Here is a 22067-nt window from a genome sequence, read left to right on the forward strand (position 1 = left end):
GGGACCGTGTTAGAGGTTGTTGTTCCATGTCTTACGACAGATTCATCAGCATCGTCGAATTTCTCTTTAACAACACTTACTTCTCATTTAATGATAAATTCTATCAACAAACTTTCGGTACCCCTATGGGAGCTAAGATTTCTCCTATCATTGCAACTTACGTTATGGATTATGTATTAGACTCAGTCATTCCTTTACTATCCTTTAATATTCCATTTATTAAAAAATATGTTGATGATATCATTTTGGCTATACCCAATGACAAGGTAGATGAACTATTAGACACTTTTAATGGTTATGACCCCTACATCCAGTTCACTATAGAGAGGGAAGATGGTAATTGGTCCGTCCCCTTTCTCGACATAAGGATGATCAGGGAAACCAACAACATCAAAATAGATTGGTATCAAAAACCGACCCATTCTGGTAGATACCTTAACTACAACTCATACCATAATAATTCTACCAAAGTCAACTTAATCAAACAGATGAAAAATAGAGTAACAAAACTATCAGATCCTTCATTTCATACAAAAAACCTACAAATCCTACAGAAACTTTTTATTTCAAACGCTTATCCAACACCATTAGTTAATAAGATTTTGTTTAATACTATCCATGACGAAGATATTTCACCTTCCTTCGAGACTAACAATGCTGATCCTGATGTCTTAAGTGGGAACCCAGTCTCTGATACTCCTATAAACAAATATTTTTCATTACCATATTTCAGAGATATCACTCCGGGGTTAACAAGGATTCTGAAAAGTGTTGAAAATAGCTTTGGCAATAATAATAACAACATTAAACTTAATGTAGCTTGTAGATCAGCCCTAACAATTAATAATCTTTATTCTAAGATAAAAGATAAGACTCCCATAGATAGGCTTAGTAATATTGTCTACAACATTCCATGTCTCTCTTGCAACAATTCCTACATCGGTCAAACATCTCAATTATTGAAATCACGTATTATACTACACAAAAGTGATTCTCGACTTCACCCTGACCGTTGTGCATTAGCCAAACATGTCCATTCCACTGGTCATCTCATGGACTATACTAACACCACAATTCTCCACCGTGAGAACAATAAATCTAAAAGAGAGTTCATTGAAATGTCTTATATTTTCCTTAACGATTTCTCCATTAATGTTAAGAGTGACATCAAGAATCTAAGCGATATATACCACCTGTTACTTAAATCAGATACCAAGAACAATACTATATCACACATTACTAACTTGACTGATATATCCATTAACAACTAACATACCTTTATAATTAATTTTCTTTAACAAAAAATATATAACATTCCCTTGCTTTTCTTAGATACGTCTCAATAAGATTCAATAATACATGAACAATATAATATAATTAAATAAAGAAAATCAAAATAATATTTCCCTTTACTGGGATTTAAATTCATTCGTTTTTTACCAATGAACCTTAACGACATAAAGATTCATACCAACTAATAATGAAGTTGTCAGCGCTTGCGTTCTGGCTTAAACAGAACCTCACTTTTAACTATCTAAAAATCAAAAATTTAGTTATTGCCGACATTTCAAAGAATTACCTCCTTTTAAATGTAGTTGCATTGGGTTTTTCGATTAACCTTGGGTAAGCCTTTACGTGTCAAGTTCGAAGCTACCATACATTTCATTTCTTATAAAAAACTTTTTTTGCACATAGTAACAAAAAACACCACTATGTTACTAGCAAAGTTTTTTAATATTCTAACTCTACAATTCTAAGTTACGGTAAGATCAATAATGTTTTAATAGATAATATATGGTAGCTAATTATAATTTATTCTCTTTCAGCCCTGAAGAAGCCAAATTAATTCTCTTTGGCGAAAACGTTCGGCGAAACAATTGATACACATTAGAGTATTTCTTGCAGATTTCCCCAATATTTAAGAGTTTACTATATATATATATATATATATATATATATATATATATATATATATATATATATATATATATATATATATATATATATTTCAGTATCCACCTTTCCTATTTTCTTAATAATCATCATTTTTATCTTTTACTCAAGTTTCTAAAGAATGAATTTTATTTTCATCTCTGTTTCTGTTACTTTGGAACGAGAGGTGCCATCTTTATTCTCTGTTTAGTTTAATGCTAGTGACAAAGACTCCTTTTTGTTGACATTTCCCCCTTCCCGTTCGATATAAAAGTCGATATAATTGCTTTTATTTCTAAAAATGTCGATTTTCTTCATGACTTCTGTAAAAGTATAATAACCAATTGTTGTGTCGTCTCCTGAATTAGGAGGTAAGAGTATAATATATTTTATCGGTTTCCTGATTCTACCTGTTGTATAAAAATCTTTTATAATTTTAACTTTGAAAATTCTCATTATTTATGATTATCGTATGTAAGTAGGTACATATTTTTGTGGATATTTCTTATCTTTTTTATTTTATATAAAAAACTAGCGATAAGAAATATATAGTTTCTTTAATATAGTATGTAAAAGTTTTACGAATATTTTTACAGTTTTAAATATTAAATTTAAATCCTTAATAATATCTTTTGATTTTAATAATAATTAACTTTTGACAAACTACCATTTCTGTATAGAAATGTTTCTAGATTCTAAATTATCTAGCTTTGCAATAAATATATCTTGTCATTTTTAACGAATCCGCTTTTTAATTAATATTAGAATATTTCAGTTGTAAAAAGTAATTACCATTTGCTTTAAAATATTATATATCCTTACTTTTACTTATTTGCTTTTGATAAATACAAAAATAAGAATTGTTTCTCGACTTGCTTGGGTGAATAATGATAAAATTTTGTTAAATTTGATTGGTCACCTATTCATCCCCCAAGCAAGGTCTCTCATTTTGGTTTCACCATTTTCTGAAGCAAGGTGTATTTTTCTTCATTTTAGTCAACCTCCGGGATACATTTCTCAGGTGCGGGTCAAATTATATTAACATCCAGAAGACCAACCGGCCTGAGAATGACACTATCATTCCGATAGGAGAGTTGACTCCAGGGCAAGAAAATCCACAACTAACAACATGGCTTGCTAACAACCATAGCAGAAAAGACCAGGATAAAACCTAGGATTTGGTGACAAGCATTTTTCCTTACTATAATGTAACACTGTAGCAAGAAGTCGAATAATTTTTATTTAAATTCAATATAATATTTAAACATGTATTTTTCTGCCTTTTTTGTTTAATATTTTAATAAACATGTGTTAATTTAACTGTGTATTGTTTCTTCTTTTAAAAAATTGGTCCCAACGGGAAACGATTTGTCGCTCCAACGTTGTTAGTGATGTTAGTCAAGTTGTAGCAGCAAACTAAGGTTGGCGGTTACAAGTTGACAACAGCAGCTCAACGTTGGGATGTTACAAATTGAGCCTCGAAGGGTTACAAATTGGCACCCAATGAATGTTCGTTGGAACGTTACAAATTGGGGCCTAACGTTACAAAATATTTTAAAAACTTTTAAAACATAAAATAAAATGTACTAAATTATAAGTATTTAAAATGCAAGAAACTTATGACGTTATGACGTATTTTAAAACGAGCAAAACAATTTTGATTTAAAACGAGCAGAGCTGCTCAGTCGTAAGTTCATATCGCCACGCAAAATATCACTGAGCTTGATAAAAACATTTTACTCTAATATAGCCAGGAACATACTATGCCACTCCCAAATGTGAGAATGGATTATGTATATTATCTTTTTGTCGGGTATTATATGAATAAAAATCACTGTTTTTATTTAGTATATGCTCATTTTATGTAACAAACATTATCAGTTGATGTATGTACACACAAGGCAAGGTTAATATGTTTGCCTTTATAAAAAGTGGTCAACAAGATTCTGCTGGTGGCATATTAAACATGGTTCTATTATATTTATTTAAGCTATGAATGCGCTATCTTTAAGGTTCTTTATGATGTAACAAAGTGAACTTAATTCACTTTGCTTACACGTGTTTCCCACGTTAGTTTTGGATCCAAGATTGCTGCCAAGAATTTCGTTACCTCAATGTTCTGAATAGATTTATATTATCAATGCGCAAATATGGAACATATTTGGGAGTTAAATTCTTGGCAAAACTCTCGTGAAGCATGTTTTCATTGCATTCAATACCATTTTCTGTATAGTTCACAAGAAGCTCTATTAGAGTTGTACACGAGTCCATCATGTAGTGACAATTAATAAAATTGGTGTCGTCGGCATATTCAATGATCGTATCAGGAGTAACGCAACCTTTACTGATACCACTTATAAAAATGATAACGAATACAGAATCAAGGACTGAGTCCTGTGGTACTCCAATAGTAGAGGTAAGTGAACCTTGTCGTTCATTTTCAAAAACTATGGTTTGAGAGCGATAAGATAAATACGATTTCACACAGTCATATTGTTATGCCATGCCACGTTTCCTTGGAAAAAACATTTCTGAAAGTATTGTCTACATTAAGATTATATTTATGAACATATTGAAAGCTAGAATTTACAGGTATGTATTTGTTGAAACGGCCAATTTAGTAAGTTTGATCTGATAAAAAGGTTTCGACCAATTTTATATTGCACAAATTGAAATTACCTATAGAAATTATCAATGTAAGTTAACGCCGTATTAATTATCCTGCTCGGAACATTTATGGAGTGTTTAATGTTAAATTCATTTAGCATATTAATTTATCAACCCGTTTTTACCATACACTTTTCTTTTGAGACATATGGGTATATCGCTTTTAAATTTCTCTCGTAGTTTTTGTATGCTGCCCTTTCAAGAATATTCGTGTTTTTAATTCATTCAAATCCTAATTTCAGGCTCCGGCTATTTATTTGTATCTACCAGTTTTATTTCTTCTCCGCTCTCCACTCCTACTTCACTCCACCGACGTGAATAAGCTGGTTTTTGAAATATACCCAAAAAAGTGTTAATTATTTAACCCACTTTAATTAAAAAATGATACAGATTTTTTAAGTTTTAAGCACTGTAGCGAATTCTGAACTGTTACAACGTACTGACCTTGATTAATTAGCTAATCAGTCAGCGTCTTCACTGGAACTGTCTTCATCATTGGAATCTTCCGCCAAATCGATGATAATCCTACTTTCATTTTCATCATATGTGACCATTTTTGCCCAGTCGTCCTGAATTAATTTTTCAGTATGGTTAACACAACTCGCCCACACTGCAGATGTTGCCTCAGCTAATGCATCGCCCCAAACTTTTTTCACTGTTTCATCTCCACGTCCATGTTCTCCAATATGACGATCATAGTATTGTTTAGAAATGCCCCAGACCAACTCAATCGGATTATATTGACAGTGATATGGAGGCAATCTCAAAACCTGATGCCCATGTTCTTGGAGTAGCTCGTCTATAACGTACCTGGTATTTTGTGGTTTATTCTGGCGACAAAGACTCAATGGTTCTGTCTTGCCCGAATTGTCGTCAAAAATTATTTTTTTCGCTCGTAGTCATTCTTGTAAGTCCGATTTTTTCCAACTGGCATTCGGTAACTTTTCTATTAAAGAGCTATGGTATGAGGCATTATCCATAATAATTAGAGATGGTTCCTCCAACATTGGTATCAGCTTTTCGGAGACCCACTTTTTAAAAGACTCTTTATCCATAGAATCATGATAGTCTGCACTCTTCGATTTCGTAGAAAACAGTAATCCAGCATCTTTAACAAATCCTTGCCTACTTCCGGCATGTAAAACAACAAAGCGTTTACCTGTATTTTCGTGTCCTTTTCTGATGCTTTTCACACAGTCATCTTGCCAAGTACGTTTATATGCCCCTTTTAGGAATATCCATGTTTCATCTAAAAAAACGAACTGAAGTGGGCTTGGACTTAAAAAATTTCTCATATAATGCCTCAAAAAATACAGTCGTTTGGAGACAATACATGGTTTCTCACATAGCACTCGTCTACTATTTTCTAGTTTGTATGAAAACCCACAATTTTTCATAAGACGCCACAAACTTGTATCAGAACCGTCATAGAGATGCTTGTTTCTTAATTGTGTATTTAGAACTTTAATTGTAACGTACTCTCCTTTTGCTTTCATGCCATACAGTACATTTTTAATCTCTCCTTTTATAGTATCGCTGACATCATTAGTCTTTTTTTTTGTACATTACGTGACTCTCCTGGTGTAGTAAGAGCTGCCCCTGTCTTGTATTCACTCTTTATTCTTGTCACTGTGCGAAGACTGATTTTCAAAGCGTCCGCTACTCGTTCATGTACCGATGATAACGAAAGCAAAGGTCCGTTGTTTTCTTTTTTTTTTTTAAATACTCCAATAAATGAACTACACATTGTCGAATTTCTCCTGTTATCGTTTTTCCCGGCATTTTTTTTATTAAATAGAACAATTAGTTATTCACAACAAAAAATACTAAGTAAAACTGTTCGGAACAAATTCTAACAATGACTGACTAAAATCGACTAAAACAACATAAAATATCAATGGTAATTGCTACAATTATAAACCTATTAGCCAGCTCATTCAAGAACAATGCCACAAGTCATTATTACAATGGGTAAGGGAAGAGAGAGAGTTAATTTATAATAAACTGGAATTTTTAAGGTGTCAAGAGTATTATTTTATGTAATGGAATTCCACACAGTAAGAGCTCAAACTATTAATTAATTAAAAACTGTTTACTTATAAAAACTATTTCATCAGCTACTTCAAACCTGCACAGATCAGGGTAACATGTTAAAAAAAAAACACGTCACTGCCAGCTATCTGTATTCCAAAAGAGGCCGAACTTATCACCGACACCGTATCGGCCAAACGCATCGATGTTATTGCTACAATACTGGAAGACGTGAGTGGTCTCTTCATTCCCTTCTCATCGCACTTTACCATGGCGAACGTGACTCGCACAATTGAATTACGCATCTGTGTATCAGAGAGAGACGAATATTAAAAATTCCGTAGTAGCTTATTTCAGGCACACGCCAGGAACGATGAAAACGAGTATATCAACTTTTTCAGTTATCTCAATGAGCTTCTATGTATGCTATCCCTTTTGCTATTTTCGTTTGATATAGGTGCAACAGGAACCATTATTCTTCTTTTTCATGTAGCGGTTCCTTTCAGAACGTTGCTTACCGTTATAGCTATCGTAATTTTATTCACTGTCACCCTAAATAGCATGCTTCTATCAATACCATACCAATCTCGCAAGTTCATCAACCATGAAATTTCTTCGTCCTGGACTGCGTTTGTCTGCTATATTTCCTTGCATAATATTTTGGAGCAACCTATATTTGGGACCTCTCATTATATGTTCAAAGTACTCCAGCTTTCTCTTCTTGATGATTTTTATAATCTCAGTAGTCTTGCTAAAACATTCTAGTATTATAAAGTTTCGAATTTTCTCCACAAAAGAAACTTATAAAATTCTTCTATAGCACCACATTTTGAAAGTCTCAAGGCGATTTAAATCACTTTTATTCACAGTCCAAGACTCGAAACCATAAAGTAAGACAGAGAACACGTAGCAACGAAGTAGGCGAATCAGCAATTTTAAGTCTCTGTTACATAATACCTGGGACATCCTTCTGATATCTAATTTTACCGTGACTCTCTGCGTTTCAATTTAACTGATATCAAAGGTAAAAAGATTAGATAATATTATATTATGGTAATTACTATTTTATTGGGAATAAGCCCCAATTGAAGGTTAAAATAAGTTTATTGACGTTTGTTTCAATTTCCACTTCGGAAATCGTTCTCAAAATGCAAACTCTAATATATTAAACAAATTTTGTTTCTTTTTACTTGGTGAAAAATTCTTCTAATAATTGAATTTTATCTGACTCATTTATATAGACAATTATTCAGACATTATATTATACATTTTAAAGTACCTAAACATAGCCTACTTTGCCCAGTGGGTTCAACTTTGCCCACTGTAAAGGTTATAAAATTTGTAAAAAAAATATTTGGCAACATAGCAAAGTACCTCAGACGTTTACGCGCGCACTAAGAAACATGTAGAAATCAAGACAATGTGAACTAAACTGCGAGACTGAAGTGTACTGCTGGTAGTAAGGTAAGAAATTTGAACACGTTTTTGTAGTTTTTTTTAGGTTAAAAGCTAAGCACTGCTGAGTATACAGTAATAGGAATATTGACTTAATTTTTGTTTGTACGTCTTATTTAGTATTTCCTTAACTGATTTTGTGATGGAACGTTTATCAGGGATTACATGTTTTTTCTTTATAAAACAAAATACAAGTGGGCAATGTTGTCCTGCCATTTGTCTTTAATATTTTAGTAGAGTTCTGGCTATTTTCCCATGTTAAATCCCATAAGAAATCGCTAAGGTCCATTCTGCTCGTTTTTGGCTCTTTTTGTGGTGGAGGCGCGACGGCTCATCGGATCGTGACGTGTGAGGTATCGTTGGAAGGGTGGGGAGGTAAAGAATACGTTGAAGCAAAAAACAAATATGGCGGCATTCTCAAAACGGCACTAAGCTGTTAACGTCTAAACGGCTCAACGTACAACAACGTGCAAGGTATCAATGGAAAGGGGAGGAGCAAACGAATACGTAGACACAAAAAACAAAACTGGCGGCATTGTCAAAACGGCACTAAGCTGTTAACGTCTAAACAGCTCAACGTACAACAACGTGCAAGGGAAAGGGGAGGGCTCAACAAATACGTTATCACAAAAAACAAAGATGGCGGCATTGCCAAAAGGACACTAAGCTTGTAACGTCTAAACGGCTTAACGTACAACAACGTGCAAGGTATCGATGGAAAGGGGAGAGCAAACAAATACGTGGACACAAAAAACAAAGATGGCGGCATTGCCAAAAGGACACTAAGCTTGTAACGTCTAAACGGCTCAACGTATAACAACGTGCAAGGAATCGATTGAAAGGGGAGGTGGTAGCGAGTATGTTAAAATGAACATCAAACGCAAAGACAATGCCAAAACGGCACTATATCGTATCTCCATCGTTATTCGTCAGATTACTATGCGTAACACGTTAAATAAAATAGGAGGGGATATCCAATACGTTAACACAAAAAACAGACGGAAGACATTGCCAAAACGGCACTTTACCGTATCTTCGTTTCTATTGGTCCGATTTTGACGTATGAGATGACAAAAGAAAGAGGAGAAGATATCAAATATGAAAACAATAAAATCAAACATGGCAACATTGAAAAAACGGCACTATATCATATCTTCGTTGTTATTGGTTCAATTACTACGTATGAAGCGGTAAATGAAATAGGATGGGCTAATGAATATGTTATCATAAAAAACAAACGCAAAGAAGTCATTCACGTCATTTCAAGTGACATTTCACGTCAAATGTCACATCCTGCGTCGAACGTCTTGTCCTGCGTCTAATGTCACGTAATTTACATAATTTGATATCAAATGTTACATCCTGCATCGAATGTCACGTGTTGCGTCGAATGTCACATCATTCACGTCATTTCACGCGACATTTCACATCAAATGTCACGTCCTGCGTCGAATGTCGCGTGTTGCGTCGAATGTCACGTCATTCACGTCATTTCACGCGACATTTCACATCAAATGTCACGTCCTGCGTCGAATGTCGCGTGTTGCGTCGAATGTCACGTAACAGGGAGAGGAAATATATTAACATTAAAAAATAGGATGGCGGTATTGTCAAAACGGATAATGAGATTGGTTTTCATCAGAAAAATCGCATTCTCAGGCCATCTATCGGCTACAGCCTTATCATAAAAAACAAACGCAAAGAAGTCATTCACGTCATTTCAAGTGACATTTCACGTCAAATGTCACATCCTGCGTCGAACGTCTTGTCCTGCGTCTAATGTCACGTAATTTACATAATTTGATATCAAATGTTACATGTGATTAAAGGTATCTCTCTTAACTATTTAGCAATAGAATCATGCTGGGACCTCTCTTCAGATCATTCTCGCATTCTAATTGACCTATACTCCAAAATCATACTCAGAAATAAGCCTCCAGTCCTAACCAATAATCAAACAAATTGGAAAATATTCCGAAGCGCACTAGCAGAACAAATACCAACGAACTTGCCACTTAAAACAGAATTACAAATTGAAAATGCGGTACAACAACTTACTACCTCCATACAAAAGGCAGGTTGGATTTCTACTCCCGAACAAACAACATGGAAGGAAAGCATAAACTGCTCGCAAAGTGCAAAAAACCTGATCGATGAGAAAAGAAAACTTAGGAAAAAGTGGCAAAACACACACGCTCCTATTGACAAACAAAATTTAAACAGAATTACCAGAAGACTTAAAAATCTATTAAAAGAAGAGAAAAACAGGGGGATCCAAACTTACTTAGAAAATTTGACTCCGTCCAAAGACACCAATTATTCTCTATGGAAGGCGACGAGAAAGGTAAAAGGTCCACAAGACGCCATACCTCCTCTAAAAAATGTCAAAGGTAAATGGGCAAGAACAGACACAGAAAAATCTGAGACATTCGCTGAACATCTTTCTACAGTATTTAGTCCATTTAACAGAGTAGTGCCATTAGAACAAGAAGAACCATTTAATTCTTTTCTTGAGGCTCCATATCAAATGGATCTACCTATCACCAAGTTTAATATTAAAGAAGTAAAACAGATAATAAAGAATGAGATACAACCCAATAAGGCTCCGGGATTTGACCTCATAACGGGTAAGATCCTCCAGGAACTAACCAATGACTGTTACAGAATAATCACTATGATCTTCAATGCTATGCTTAGTCTGCATTACTTCCCTCTGCAATGGAAAGTGGCACAGATTATACTCATTCAAAAACCTGGTAAAGATCCAAAAGATGTCAACTCATACCGACCGATTAGTCTACTCCCAGTCATCTCTAAGGTCTTCGAAAAACTTCTACTACGAAAAATCAAACCAATATTGGACGAAAAGTGTCTCATACCTGACCATCAATTCGGTTTTCGTAACCAACATGGTACAATAGAACAAGTTCACAGACTATACACAACAATAAGAAGTAGTCTTGAGAACAAGCAATATTGTACTGCAGCCTTTTTAGACGCCTCTCAAGCTTTTGACAAGGTGTGGCATACAGGACTTCTGTACAAATTAAAGAAAAATTTACCTTACCCTTACTTTAAACTGCTTCAATCATACCTTACAGAAAGGAGATATCTGGTAAAATATAGTGAAGCCTATACAAAACTCTACCCCATCCTATCTGGTGTACCTCAGGGTAGTGTGCTCGGACCGATTCTGTACCTGATATATACGGCTGACTTGCCAATAAGCAATAACCTAACGCTTGCAACATTCGCAGATGATACTGCTTTCTTGGCCTCTCATAGCAACCCAATAATAGCATCAGAGAGACTGCAACTACATCTGAACAAAACAAATGAATGGCTTAAACTCTGGAGAATTAGAGTAAACCCCTCAAAATCTACACAAATTACATTCACTCTAAGAAGAGGTACATGTCCACAAGTTAACCTCAATGGACATCCTTTGCCCCAAAAGCATGACGTAAAATACTTAGGTATTCACCTTGACAAACGTCTAACTTGGACCAAACATATATGGACGAAAAGGCTTCAATTGGGAATTTTATACAGAAAACTTTACTGGATGTTGGGAAAAAACTCTCACCTATCGATTGACAACAAGCTGCTGATATACAATACAATAATAAAACCCATTTGGACATATGGCTCACAGCTCTGGGGTTCAGCTAGCAAATCTAATATTATGATAATACAAAGATTCCAATCCAAAACTCTGAGAACAATCACTAATGCACCTTGGTATATCCAGAATGATGCAATACATAGAGATCTTCAGGTACTAACAGTCTCTGAAGAGTGCAAAAAAACTTCTGAACAATATCAAAACAGGTTGCGGGTGCATCCTAATACCCTGGCACACAATCTTCTCAACAACCAACAAGCGAAGAGATTGAAGCGACATGACCCCTTGGACCTACCTCACCTATCCTGACAGAGCCTACAGCAGTGGGAGTTACGCCTTCAACAGCACCCAGCCATTGTGATCAGTGCCGCTTTTAGTGCTCGCGTATCAGTGTATGTGCGCATCCTACCGGTAAAAAGCCAATTTGTGTCGTGATGATTTGGTCACTGGACCTCACATCTCTCTGTCATGTAAAGACAAAAAATTTTACTTATTGTTTTCACTGCAAAACAGATTGTAAAAATCTTAAATGTTAATAAAAAAAAAAAAAAAAAAAAAAAAAAAAAAAAATGTTACATCCTGCATCGAATGTCACGTGTTGCGTCGAATGTCACATCATTCACGTCATTTCACGCGACATTTCACATCAAATGTCACGTCCTGCGTCGAATGTCGCGTGTTGCGTCGAATGTCACGTCACAGGGAGAGGAAATATATTAACATTAAAAAATAGGATGGCGGTATTGTCAAAACGGATAACGAGATTGGTTTTCATCAGAAAAATCGCATTCTCACGCCATCTATCGGCTACAGCCTTTAACTATGTCCAAACCTTACAGCGTATATTCAAAACATACTTCTCTGTCAAATTCAATCATCATACTGAGGAGGTGTCGCTGAAGATGATTTAACGTACAGCAACGTATGAGGTATCAGTAGAAATAGAATATGATTAATCGAAGAACGTATCCCATTCTTACAGTATATCCAAACCAGCAAACATCCGCTATAATATACAAGATGATTGATTACTACTATATGGATCTACATGGATCTCCTCTGATCCTACACCTGCTCTTTGTAAATGTACCATTCTTACAGTATGGCTAAACCATAATACATACTCGATATAAATATCAGCTAAACGATCACTGCTCAACATGGATCTTATCAGAACGATCACTACTATACATAGGTCTCCACCTAACGTGTGATACATGTCTATTATTCCATATATGCATATAATTTTTAGGCGCAGTACTGAATGCAGATGGTATTGCGAGTTGCATACTATATTTTATCTACGGCAAGTTGGGTAAGTGTTTCGGTTGATATTGTATTTCGGGTCTCTGGTAAAAAAATAGAAAATATATTTGGGGAAAAATACTTTAACAATTTAGCATAGCACAAACAACTGTTTGATATACTGACATGAAGTATATGTAGATATAGAAAAGGCATTTAACATAGTGTAATAAACAGTATTATTGAAATATATATATATACTATAATTTCTCTTCGATCATAAAATTATTTATAGATATACAGACTATCGGGAAAAATGTTGGCAAGAAAAGCGGTAAGTAATGGTTAAATGTAAAAAGTATCTGTATATATTAATAAAATAATGTTAGTATCTAAGCGATGGAATGTATGTTTAAAGCGATGTATAAAAATGATGTAAAAATGCAATGAGTGAAAGGTAGTCAATTCGGTCGAACATAAATTTGCTGAAAAACAGAAAAAATATGTTCTTAACAGCAGTCACCAACGTGAAGGTACGACTACATCGACCGCCATGTTAGTAAGGATGATGGTTAGTAGGGATAAATGATTTTACATTATATGATAATATATTTAATAATAATATACTTGACTTACTAAGATTAGCTCATGATTTAAGTTGGTTTAGTAGACATCTTTTTATTGATCTGATGGGCATCTTTTATTTTTATTAATGTTAAAACATCGATACTTTGGTGTTAATTCATTAGTTACTGTGCTATTTAGTATTCAAAATGAATAATTGGGGGTTGGTCAATAACTCTAGGTTATCTAATCTTAAAACTAGGAAATTCTCCGACTCCTGTTTTGTGACAGGCTATCGAAGAGTTAAAACTAAATCGCGGTAAAGGTGACCATTACGTCTTGCTAGGAGGCTACACGAACACATAATTCTGGAGTTAACCAGAACGGTTCATTAATTCGCCAGTGGTCCATATCAGATATCTTTTTAGTGGTCATAACTAAACATCTTTTTTTTTATATGTACTAATCTTAAGTATTTTAATTTAAGGATAATATATACAAAGCTAAGATTTATTGGAATTACCATATTATATAAAAACGATGAATGAGGGAAAGGTTGAGAAAAGGAATATAATAAATGGGTCTGTTCCAGATATATTTAGCATTATGTTAGCTGTAATAAATAAAGTTTTAAAATTACTACATTCAATTAACTAAATATGCTAATCTTAATTATATAAAAATGATAAGTGATATTAAAGGTGTTAAGAGGAATATAATAAAAAAAATGTCTGATTCACATGTATTTATCAATATTGTAGTTGTAATAAATAAATTAAGTTTTAAAAAATGACAATATACAATTAGCATCCATCTTGAAGTTAACCAAATGAGGATAAAAGTTAGGAAACAGTTGGCTTATTAAAATCATGCTTTGTGTTAATCAACATCCATCTCAAGATTATTAATTAAATAGTGCCCCCATGGAAGCGTATCATAAGACTCCGGAAGGTGATGTCTTTTATCATCATTGGGGCTTAGCGCAATCTTGCTTTGTGTTACGGTATAAACACGGTGTTTATCTGAGCGTATAAGATTCTGTGTGGCCGTCTTTTTCGTAAAGGTATCTAAATACTCGACATAGTCCTCGAATGTAATTTTAGTATTTACCACTGATTTCTTGACCCCCTTCGCCTTCTTTGTTACACCATAATTTCGTAGAATATTATCACTTTCATCATCCTCATACTCTTGTTCTTTCAACTCCCCCCTCATTTTTTCAATCTCATCATTTGTGATGGCTACTTTTGTCGTGTACAATTTCGATCGAAGACCTATGTAGTCGGTCATAATGCGGCCCTTATTCTCATCTTTCATCATGCCCAATACCTTCTTATTAACCTGGGGGATGCCATAAATATTGTCATTAGGATGGTCTCAGGTATCAAAATATTGATGACAATCTTTTATCATAGCCTCATAGGGATCTTTTTCCCGTATCTCTACGATTACACTATCGGTATCTGTATAGCATATATCTGTCTAAAATACTCATTCCGATATAGATTGGTTTATCTAACCATATTTCAGCTCTACGCATCTCAACAGCTACCAAGTTTTCATTAAAGATAGTGGCATTCTTAAACAATGGACTACTTATTCTAGCTTCAGCTCCGTAACGACCCTGCCATTCAGAAAAATATCAACGCGCTTGCGCACATTTTCCATAGTCTTACCGAACACGGCATTATTCATGAGCTTAAAAAGGTTCTTTTCAAACTCATTTTTCGCTGCCTTCCGGAGATTTGTATTCAAGTCAATGTATGACTTTAACCATGGACTCTGTTTAAATTTTAATACTCTATGTATCTTTTTTACAATCAATCCATGTGCAAGCGCCTGCTTTAGGGCTCTATAATGTATTACATATTTTGTTTTATCATTAAGGGTGGCCATTAATTTAGTCTGCTCTCGCGGACGTGTAGGAGGAAGCATGGTCTTAGGATTTAAAGACTCAGGACAAAGCGGGATGTCTTTATGACGATCATGAAGATATTGGAGGTATTCTAAATCTACTTCGAGAATGTACCCTTCAGAAGCATCGTCAGCAATGGAAAGGACATCAATATTGGTATCGACCCACTCGAAACCACCATATGGTAAGAATTGAGACATTGCCCAACCATACTGGTTATTAACATCAAAATACATCAAATAGGAGTCGGGCTTAGATGGATCGTAAGACGCCATATACTTATTATTAGCGTGAACGCGACGTTTCGAACATACTTGACTCAAACCACCGCGAATGCCACGCTCCACAAACAAAAACATATCTGGATCTGTTAAAAGCTCCAGTTCCTGTTTTGTATGCTTCAGCATAGCATCCCACGTGAAGCCGGGGAGAGTAAAGTAATGTGCAGGATCGAGATTATATGTTTTGAGACAACTGGATCTAAATTGCTCAAAGACGTCTGCAAGAAGAAGGATGTCGGTTTTCATATATAAATCAACATAATCTCCGAGAGTTGAACAGGAGAATGATGACCAGACTTGGAGGGCGCGACGATAATGACGACGAGGACATGGTTTATCCTCAAGTTTATTGTAAAAAGACTCAATAGGAGGTAGACACATTTCAGCAAATTTATCAAATGAATCAATATAATCATATGGCATGATACCTTTCTTGGTTAGAAGATTGAATTGATCCTCAGAAAGCGATGTATATTGGGATCGGAGATTAGGGTATTCTATCAAATTAGAAGATAATTTATCGAGAGAAGAAGCCATGAATCGAAAACTGTCGATAAAACAGTATTTAATTCTGGCATCATCAATGTGTTTCGTAAAAGAGATATATTTTTCCTTAGTAATAGAAAGAAGATCTACGGGGCCTTTGATGTGTGTAGCAATATCATTAACAATGAAGTGGGCGTCATATCCGCTAAGGTTATGAAATATCACTGGGATAGTATGAGCATCTTTGTAATTAATGTTACACCCTTCATGAGCTGCACCTCTGTAATTATTTTCTGGAGTGAGGTGGTCATGGTCTCGTACTTTCTTGGTATCGAGGGAGAAGCGCTGCTCGCAGATATGGCAATGAGTGGCTGCACGAAAATCACTCTCTTGCTGGGACGTCATATTTATATCATACGGGCACATAAACACTGTAGAAACATCCTCAGCAAGCTGATTAAGTTCATCTGCAAACCACCGCATACAATCTTTTCCTCGATATGATTTGTAAAAAGAGAGCGCATTATCATACGAGCATTTAAAGAAGTACCCAACTGCTACAGGAATATGTTCTTGCTGTTTTTTTGGATCTCCTGTGCGTTTTAAAGCACTTTCGAGATCTGCGTATACGGCGAAGGGAGCTTTAATCTTATTCCTGTAATTCTTAAATTTAAGCATTTTATGACTTTCCTCTGGCATTTTAATGGCTGTTTCGTTAATTCTTACACAGTCTTTGATGTGAGCTTCTAGCTGTGTAGACGATGAAAACGGTTGTAAGCACCTATCACAGATAAGATCTAATCGCTCTTTGCAGCCTGTCTTGTGAACATTTAGCTTTTCTTTAGTAATAAAATAATGTAAACAGCTATCGCAGAAATATTTTGTTCCATTACGTTTGCTCAACTGCTTGGAAAGGACGCGAGATAGATTTTTTATCCAAACGTAATGATATCTAATCGGGCCTTGCTCGTCATATTTATCTTGAATAAGAAGAAGATTAACATGTTGATCCTTCTTTTCTTTTGTTAAATAAGTTGGGAGGGTCGTAAAATCTCTTTTATCTTTTTTCAAAATGTATACATTAATTGAAATGTCATTCTGTTTTTCAAAATTAGGAATCTGTTTGATGGTCATAGGCCACTGAATTCCCTTCAACTTTAATACCTGCGAGTAGTGTTGGTAAGATGACAATAAATCGACATTTTTAGCTGCAGGATATAATGCCTATACAGCAGCCCAGGCAAAGCATGCTTCATCATCATTCTTAACATTAATACATGCATGCTTTCTTTTTATCTGAGAGGGAAGTTCAATATATGAGGAGCCAAGTTGCGGAGTTAATTTGTTTATGTTCACCCCCAGGTTAACAACAGCTTTTAGTGCCCATCCGGAATCGCGTTCTTGGAATTCTTCCAAATCTTTGCTGATGGGCTCTACCACTTTCTTTTCAAACCACTCTTCAAGATTTGTATCACGATATATTGGTGAGTTCGATGTGGTGAAATATTTCGTATCTTTAAGGATTTTCTCTCCGCTGGCTATCTCGAAGTCTCCACCAAATACCATATTCACCTTTACTGCCTCGTCTTTCTTAAGTGCGTTTTGAATCCGACGTTTGAACAGGGCTTTGCAATCATTAAGGAAACTACCCGGGTCCTTGTGTTTAAGGTTTGAGATGACTCCAGTTCTAATTCTTGAGTTGAATGCTGATAAGAAGTCATCCCATTGTACCCTCTTGTACGCAGTCTCCGGTCGAGTGTTAAGTCCCGCCCCCTTCTTTTGTTCGGCTTTTAGTTGGTTTCTCAAAGTCTTTACCTGCCTCATCTGGGCTTCGAGGTGCTGCTTTTCGCCAATCGTCTTGGCGTATCTCATAGAGTTCCTGATGTTTTTGATTGCCTTATTACATTTAAAGAGTCCTTCTTTTATCTTTTCCTCATTATAATCAATTTTAATCAACCCCAAGATGGATGCTATGTAAATGATGAGTTCGGCCAACATTTTTACACAAAAAAAAGTTAAATTATAAACAGAAAAATTTAAAAACTAAACAATAGCAAAAACAAAACCAAACTTAAACCTAATATAAATAAAGTCAAATATAATTAAAAACCAATAATTTTCCAAAACTAAAATATCCTTAAATTATCAAAAAAAACTAAAATCAGAAATTCAAAAACTACAAATTGTTTTAAAAACTAAAAATTTTCAAAAAAAAAAAATCAAAAATTTTCAAAATTTATCACTCACCAGAGCACACGTCTAAAAAACTCACCAGTGAACACGTCTGAACGCTAGGAATATCTGAAACAGAATGAAGAAAATACCTTAATGCCGGATATTAAATATACTTTTAGTCGGACGGAAGACTGAATGGTATTATGTTATGCTCAAAAGGCCCCTGAAATCTGAAGATTTGTGCTTGTTCTTTGATAAGAATCAATGTAAAAGTGCTGCATTTAAGACATTTATTGAACCTGTTACATTTACTCCTTACTCATTCTATGAAAAATACAAGGAAGTATCAGTACTACCAACATAAAAAGAAGCAGTACCACCAAGTATGACAAAAAAAAATTCACCAGAACGTAAAAGATACTTTGTGGTGATTGGTGTAGGTATATAAAATTATAAGTTTACTCATTTATAGTGCATTCTATCACAAGAAGGAGTCATGGTTAAGAATTGTAAGAGTTGTTTTCAGGAGTATCCCGATGTCACCTCAACGAATTTTGTGATACATGTTACATTAAAGGAGGTTTAAATAATGGAAAGTGGGTTCCATATAATTCTTCTTCCTGGTCTAGTTATAAAGATTTCCAGAAATGGCAATTTAATTATGATGGACGTCAGCTACTTTGCGAAAGATGTGGAAAATGTATGAATAGAACCGATATATATCGACATATGTAGAATAAACACGGCATTGAAAACTATTCAGTTAGATTTGCATAAACTTTCGCCAAGGGAACTCTTTCATCACTAACACACTCGATATTTATTTTAAATAATACCAACAAGTTTTCATTCATCGAAAAACAGTCAAAGCAGACACATCAGCTGCTCCAGTATGAAACAGTACATTCAGTTAAACTTGATTAAGACATGTATCGAGCAAGAATTTATTCGAGCCAACTACGCAGGAGTGTGTTTACCGGCTAGTTTAATCTTTCATTAAGTTGCCAGGCAGTATGAGATAACAACAAAGAATGGAAGCAGGTACAAAGGTCTACTCAAATGGTGTTGTAATTACGCCACATTTCTGGAATGAACATAATGAGATAGTATTCGATCCAATAGATACAATTACAAAACATCATTTACCTCATCAAATCGAATTTTCATTAAAAAAGGCAGTGTTTGCGTAAAAGTGACGAAGATGCAAGAATGATTGACATTTATCATGATTTTAAGAAAAGCAAATCAACGACGGAATATTTTGAAGAGGCTCCAGAATGTCTGCTTGAAATATAAAAAAATATTTTTACTATTGTAGCAAAGATACTTAATAAAAAAAAAGTAATTTTTAAAATAATTATTTTTTGTTTACAACCCAGTTGTCGAAATAATCTACTGAAAATACAAAGAAAATGTTCTAATAGAATACATGCATGAACATTTTACAACAGTATTTGATCAAAAAATGTAGAAATAAATTACATACATAATGACAAACTTAGAATGATGGTGTATAAAATCAAATACAAGCCCTCTAAAATATATAAAATAGTACTTACTTTTTTCAAAATTTTTTATTTGTAGCACAAATTTCTCTTGAAACACAAAACAAACACGCTATCACAAAGGTTAACTACAGACTGAGTATAACAGAATGTAGTCGTTCATTAAATAGTCAGTCTGGTAACTTGACCGGAAATTACTGAGGACTGCATACTATTAATAATAAGCTGATTCGTGTTACACGTGCACCGGATATTCTCGACTGTGAAAACGCCGAAGTGTGAGAAAATGTTAAAAAGGAATGCAGTAACATCCGGTAACGTTCTCGTTAGCAATATTTCGCGTCATATTACGTCTGGTGATTCTATAACTAACAAGCTGATTCTTGAAAAAATTGTTGCACGTGTTTTCGGCGACCGTGTGAGAAATGTTAAAAGGAAATGCACATCCGCTGGTTTCCATGCGTCCACATTTTTATAAATATTCCCAAGTTTAATTATAATATACGAGGTTACTCGCAAATTACTCGTAAAATATAAATTGTAAAATAAACGAATTTTACGAAATAAAATTTTGAATTTATTCTAATATGCCAATCGGTGATAACTGTTTAGAAAGTAATTGTATATACGGTGTCGATCAAAAATTACATTAAAAATAAAACTAACTTTAGCGTTATTAATGAAATATAGTAACATACGAGATATATGAATACTGATATAAAAGGTTTACGTTGTATAAATCAAGCGTTTAATACTTCATAAGAAGATGATGAACATTTCCACATACGTCATCAAAAGGGGAGAGAGATGCACAAACAAATTAATAAAAATGAAAAAAAGCATGTTGATTATTAATTCAATATTACTTGTTAAAGTTGACTGTGAAAGCTAAGCATTTAAAACGCATATTATAATACGCCAATCGGTGATAACTGTTTAGAAAGTAATTGTATATACGGTGTCGCTCAAAAATTACTTACTACATACTATATTGGTTATTCATACAAGTATAGCGACATATGTGACATCATATAATACAATGGACGACAATAGACACACTATAAAGTAAATTTGCATTTATTGACCTAAAGAAGGCGTCTGACGCAGTAAAAAACAAACAACCAGTCGAATCCTAACACATTACACATCAAACGAAAAAGAAAAACTTAACGAATATATTAAGATAGAAAAAAAAACATAATGAATACTAAAAAGGCACTATACACTATCTTTTATATTAATGAAAGTATAGTGACATATGTGACATCATATGATACTATGTACGATAATAGAAACACTATAAGGTAAATGTACATTTATTGACCTAAAGAAGGCGTCTGACGTAGTAAAAAACAAACAACCAGTCGAATCCTAACATATTACACATCAAACGAAAAAGAAAAACTTAACGAATATACTAAGATAGAAAAAAAAACATAATGAATACTAAAAAGGCACTATACACTATCTTTTATATTAATGAAAGTATAGTGACATATGTGACATCATATGATACTATGTACGATAATAGAAACACTATAAGGTAAATGTACATTTATTGACCTAAAGAAGGCGTCTGACGCAGTAAAAAACAAACAACCAGTCGAATCCTAACATGTGACACAACAACTTAAAGGGGAGGAGCTAACAAATATATTTTGATAGAAAAACAAAACATATTGAATACTAAAAAGGCACTATACACTATCTTTGCTATTAATGAACTTATAGCGACATACGTCATACAATATGATGCTATGGGCGATAATAGACACACTATAATATCAATTTACATTTATTGACCTAAAGAAGGCCTCTGACACACTAAAACAAACATCCAGTCGAAACCTAACATGTGACACAACAACTTAAAGGGGAGGAGCTAACAAATATATTATGATAGAAAAACAAAATATGACCACTAATAAAAGGGCACGATACACCATTTTTAATAATAATAAAATTATAGTGAAATAAGTTATATAATAGGGTACTACTGATGATAATAGAATTATCCTATAAGACAAATTTTAATTTATTGACTCGAAGAAGACCTATATGACTGAATATAAAATAAAGTGATAATTAAGCGTTGAAAAAGCGATGGAAAGCGATCACTCTTCATCGTTTTACATCGCTTTTTTAACATTTGAAAAAAAAAGTCCATTTATCAATTATTTTTCATG

The 22067-nt window shown here is 34.2% G+C and overlaps 2 protein-coding genes across 4 annotated transcripts in view; one reads left to right on the forward strand and one right to left on the reverse strand.

Annotated features, from left to right (window-relative positions):
* The window catches only part of LOC140441412 (uncharacterized), a 284085-nt gene that overhangs the window by 224524 nt on the left and 37494 nt on the right, over positions 1–22067 (reverse strand). The gene's annotated exons all lie outside the window — the stretch shown is intronic.
* LOC140441413 (uncharacterized) overlaps positions 4186–22067 on the forward strand; it is a 356383-nt gene continuing 338501 nt past the window's right edge. Inside the window, exon 1 of one of the 2 annotated variants that reach the window (XM_072532129.1) lies at positions 4186–4348. In XM_072532129.1, coding sequence (XP_072388230.1) covers positions 4247–4348 — 102 coding nt within the window. In that variant the 5' untranslated portion in view covers positions 4186–4246. The remainder of the gene's footprint in view (positions 4349–22067) is intronic. The other variant, XM_072532127.1, reaches the window with a different exon arrangement.

Source organism: Diabrotica undecimpunctata, chromosome 5, assembly GCF_040954645.1.
Source record: "Diabrotica undecimpunctata isolate CICGRU chromosome 5, icDiaUnde3, whole genome shotgun sequence".
NCBI lineage: Eukaryota > Metazoa > Arthropoda > Insecta > Coleoptera > Chrysomelidae > Diabrotica > Diabrotica undecimpunctata.